Genomic DNA, 4,811 nt, shown 5'->3' on the forward strand with positions numbered 1-4,811 from the left:
AGAGACAGACAGAAACAGAGACAGAGACAGAGACAGAAACAGAGAATTTATGAGCGCTATCTCAGTGTAAAGTCACTGTACAGCACTGAGCCTGTCCCACATTCACCCAGACATCTCAGACTAACAGGAAATATACTGGCTCTGCTTCCCTCTAGTGGTGCAACTGAACACTACAAAAAATAATAAAGGGAGCACTAAAATAACACATCTTAGATCTGAATGAATGAAATATTCTTATTAAATAGTATTTTCTTTACATAGCTGAATGTGCTGACAACAAAATCACACAAATTATCAATGGAAATCAAATGTATCAACCCATGGAGGTCTGGATTTGGAGTCACACTCAAAATTAAAGTGGAAAACCACACTACAGGCTGATCCAACTTTGATGTAATGTCCTTAAAACAAGTCAAAATGAGGCTCAGTAGTGTGTACTTGGCCTCCATGTGCCTATATGACCCCCCTACAACGCCTGGGCATGCTCCTGATGAGGTGGCGGATGGTCTCCTGAGGGATTCAGGTCTGGGGAACGGGCAGGCCAATCCATAGCATCAATGCCTTCCCTTTGCAGGAACTGCTGACACACTCCAGCCACTTGAGGTCTAGCATTGTCTTGCATTAGGAGGAACCTAGGGCCAACCGCACCAGCATATGGTCTCACAAGGGGGTCTGGGGATCTCATCTCGGTACCTAATGGCAGTCAGGCTACCTCTGGCGAGCACATGGAGGGCTGTGTGGCTCCCAAAGAAATGCCACCCCACACCATGACTGACCCACCGACAGACCGGGTCATGCTGGAGGATGTTGCAGGCAGCAGAACGTTCTCCACGGCATCTCCAGACTGTCACGTCTGTCACGTGCTCAGTGTGAACCTGCTTTCATCTGTGAAGAGCACAGGGGCGCCAGTGGCGGTTTGCAATCTTGGTCTTCTTCTGGCAAATACAAACGTCCTGCACGATGTTGGGCTGTAACACAACCCCCACCTGTGGACGTCGGGGCCTCGTACCACCCTCATGGAGTCTGTTTCTGACCGTTTGAGCAGACATGCACATTTGGCCTGCTGGAGTCATTTTGCAGGGCTTCTGGCAGTGCTCCTCCTGCTCCTCCTTGCACAAAGGCAGAGGTAGCGGTCCTGCTGCTGGGTTGTTGCCTCCTACGGCCTCCCTCCCCGTCTCCTGATGTACTGGCCTGTCTCCTGGTAGAGCCTCCATGCTCTGGACACTAGCTGACAGACACATCAAACCTTCTTGCGACAGCTCGCATTGATGTGCCATCCTGGATGAGCTGCACTACCTGAGCCACTTGTGGGGTTGTAGACTCCGTCTCATGCTACCACTAGAGTGAAAGCACCGCCAGCATTCAAAAGTGACCAAAACATCAGCCAGGAAGCATAGGAACTGAGAAGTGGTCTGTGGTCACCACCTGCAGAACCACTCCTTTATTGGGGGTGTCTTGCTAATTGCCTATAATTTCCACCTGTTGTCTATTCCATTTGCACAACAGCATGTGCACTTTATTATATTATATTATTTATTTATTATTACAGGTAACTTATTAGATACTATGTAGTCATTTTGGGCGAGTTGGAATATTTCTAAATCAAACACGCCAAATAAATAGACATTTGGGGATATAAATATAAAGAAGTACATTATCAAACAAAAGGACTCATTTGTGATGTTTCTGGGACATTTTGGAATGCCAACAGAAGAAGATCTTCAAAGGTAAAGCTTTATATATTATAATTATATCGTTATTTCTGATTTTGTGTCGCCACCTGCCTGGTTGAAAATGATTTTCATGCGTTCGTATGCTGTCCTCAGATAATCGCATTTCGCCGTAATGCCTTTTTTGAAACATAGAGTGGCTGAAGATAAGCTTTATTTTGATGTATTACACTTATATTTTCATGAATCTTGAATATCTTGATATCTTGATATTTCTGTAGTTTGAATTTGGCGCTCTGCAATTTCACTGGATGTTGTCAAATCCATCCCGCTAAAGGGATGGCGTGCGAAGGGATCAGTAAGAGGCTAAAGGGTGTGCGATTAAAGGGATTGGTGTGCGAAGGGATCAGTAAGAGGCTAAAGGGATTGGCGCGCGAAGGGATCAGTAAGAGGCTAAAGGGATTGGTGTGCGAAGGGATCAGTAAGAGGCTAAAGGGATTGGCGCGCGAAGGGATCAGTAAGAGGCTAAAGGGATTGGCGCGCGAAGGGATCAGTAAGAGGCTAAAGGGATTGGCGCGCGAAGGGATCAGTAAGAGGCTAAAGGATTGGCGTCACGAAGGGATCAGTAAGAGGCTAAATTGGTGTGCGATTCAAAGAGGCTAAAGGGATTGGCGCGCGAAGGGATCAGTAAGAGGCTAAAGGGATTGGCGCGAAAGTCAGTGGAGAGGCTAAAGGGATTGTGTGTATTGTTATGGAATTGTTAGATATTACTTGTTAGATACTACGAAAACTGGAGCTAGAAACACAAGCATTTCACTACGCCCGAAATAACATCTGCTAAACACGTGTATGTGACCAATAAATGTTGTGTGTGTGTGTGTGTGTGTGTGTGTGTGTGTGTGTGTGTGTGTGTGTGTGTGTGTGTGTGTGTGTGTGTGTGTGTGTGTGTGTGTGTGTGTGTGTGTGTGTGTGTGTGTGTGTGTGTGTGTGTGTAAATGTCAAAGTAAAGTATGTGAGTGTGTTGGGTAGAGTCAGTGTGTGGGGGTAGAGTCAAGTGTGTTGGGTAGAGTACAGTGTGGTGGGTGAGTCCAGTGTGTGTTGGGTAGAGTCAGTGTGCTGGGTAGAGTCCAGTGTGGGTAGAGTCCAATGTCTGCTGGAGTAGAGTCAGTGTGTGGGTAGAGTCCAGTGTGCTGGGTAGAGTCCAGTGTGTTGGGTAGAGTCAGTGTGTTGGGTAGAGTCAGTGTGCTGGGTAGAGTCAGTGTGTGTTGGGTAGAGTCAGTGTGCTGGGTAGAGTCCAGTGTGCTGGGTAGAGTCCAGTGTGTGTTGGGTAGAGTCAGTGTGCTGGGTAGAGTCCAGTGTGCTGGGTAGAGTCCAGTGTGTGTTGGGTAGAGTCCAGTGTGTGGGTAGAGTCCAGTGTGCTGGGTAGAGTTCAGTGTGTGTTGGGTAGAGTCCAGTGTGCTGGTAGAGTCCAGTGTGCTGGGTAGAGTCCAGTGTGTGTTGGGTAGAGTCCAGTGTGGGGTAGTCCAGTGTGCTGGGTAGAGTCCAGTGTGTGTGGGTAGAGTCCAGTGTGTGTTGGGTAGAGTCCAGTGTTGCAGAGTCCAGTGTGTGTTGGGTAGAGTCCAGTGTGTGTTGGGTAGAGTCCAGTGTGTGTTGGGTAGAGTCCAGTGTGTGTAGAGTCTAGTGTTGGGTAGAGTACAGTGTGTTGGGTAGAGTCCAGTGTGCTGGGTAGAGTCCAGTGTGTGTAGAGTCCAATGTGTTGGGGTAGAGTACAGTGTGTTGGGTAGAGTCCAATGTGGGTCGAGTCCAGTGTGCTGGGTAGAGTCCAGTGTGGTGGGTAGAGTCCAGTGTGCTGAGTAGAGTCCAGTGTGTGTTGGTAGAGTCCAGTGTGTGTTGTAGAGTCCAATGTGTTAACTATTTAGTTAACTGTTTAACTAACTATTTAGCAGTCTTATGGCTTGGGGGTAGAAGATGTTCAGGGTTCAGTTGCTTCCAGACTTAGCGCTCCGGTACCGGTTGACGTGCGGTAGCAGGGAGAACAATCTATGGCTGGAGACTGACACCGCTTGGTATAGAGGTCCTGGATGGCAGGGGGTTCAGCCCCAGCGATGTACTGGGTCGTACGTACCACCCTCTATAGGGTCTTCCTCTGACACCGCTTGGTATAGAGGTCCTGGATGGCAGGGGGTTCAGCCCCAGCGATGTACTGGGCCGTACGTACCACCCTCTATAGGGTCTTCCTCTGACACCGCTTGGTATAGAGGTCCTGGATGGCAGGAGGTTCAGCCCCAGCGATGTACTGGGCCGTACGTACCACCTTCTGTAGCGCCGAGCATTTGCCATACCAAGCGGTGATACAGCCAGTCAAGATGCTCTCAGTGGTTTTAGAACTTTTTGAGGCTCTGAGGCCCCGTGATAAATCTATTGAAAGGAGGAAGAAACAGGCCCTCCGTTTCCCTACACGATCAGCTCCTTTATCAGACCATAATGCTACAGCAAAGTCTAATAGGTACACAACAGATTGATATGAGCAATCACCAGTCAGACGGGGAGAGGACCACAAAGATGCCCTGTGAGAAGCCTGATTAGAAAGGCCTGCAGAGGGAACTGTGGGTGTACTGTACAGCTTTCTGGGTTTCCCTCAGCATGTGTCTCTCAGAACAACAAACATATGACCTCTAACGTTTAGGACTGTTTATTATCTTTAGTTTACTGCTTAAAGGAACTGCATACTGACAAACTCCCTTCTCCGGTTGGAGCCTCATCGACTCACCCTGAATGTTTATAAGGTGGCTACTTTGATCAGAGCAACTACTTTCAATTGCAGGGCAGCGGAGTGAGAAAAGAAAAAGAGAGAGAGAACGAGAGAGAAAATGAGCAAGAGAGAGAGAGAGAGAGAGAGAGAGAGAGAGAGAGAGGGGGGAGTGAGAGAGAAAGAGAGAGGGAGAGAGCAGAGAGAGAGAGAGAGAGAGACTAGAGACTAGAGACAGAGAGAGAGAGAGAGAGAGAGAGAGACTAGAGACAGAGAGAGAGAGAGAGAATAAGAGATAGAGAGAGGGAGAGGCGTTGGCAAAGTTAATGATGATGTCCTCCCACAAGCTCCCTCCCAATCTTGACTTCTCCTTCTCTCTCTTCCTGTCTGGC

The 4,811-nt window shown here is 48.3% G+C and overlaps 1 protein-coding gene across 1 annotated transcript in view; it reads left to right on the forward strand.

Moving 5' to 3' along the window:
* Positions 1-2,009: 2,009 nt before the first annotated feature.
* The window catches only part of LOC135567315 (collagen alpha-2(I) chain-like), a 36,981-nt gene continuing 34,179 nt past the window's right edge, over positions 2,010-4,811 (forward strand). Inside the window, exon 1 of the mRNA XM_065014738.1 lies at positions 2,010-2,295. Coding sequence (XP_064870810.1) covers positions 2,010-2,295 — 286 coding nt within the window. The remainder of the gene's footprint in view (positions 2,296-4,811) is intronic.

The sequence above is a fragment of the Oncorhynchus nerka genome, unplaced genomic scaffold (assembly GCF_034236695.1).
Source record: "Oncorhynchus nerka isolate Pitt River unplaced genomic scaffold, Oner_Uvic_2.0 unplaced_scaffold_2145, whole genome shotgun sequence".
Lineage (NCBI taxonomy): Eukaryota > Metazoa > Chordata > Actinopteri > Salmoniformes > Salmonidae > Oncorhynchus > Oncorhynchus nerka.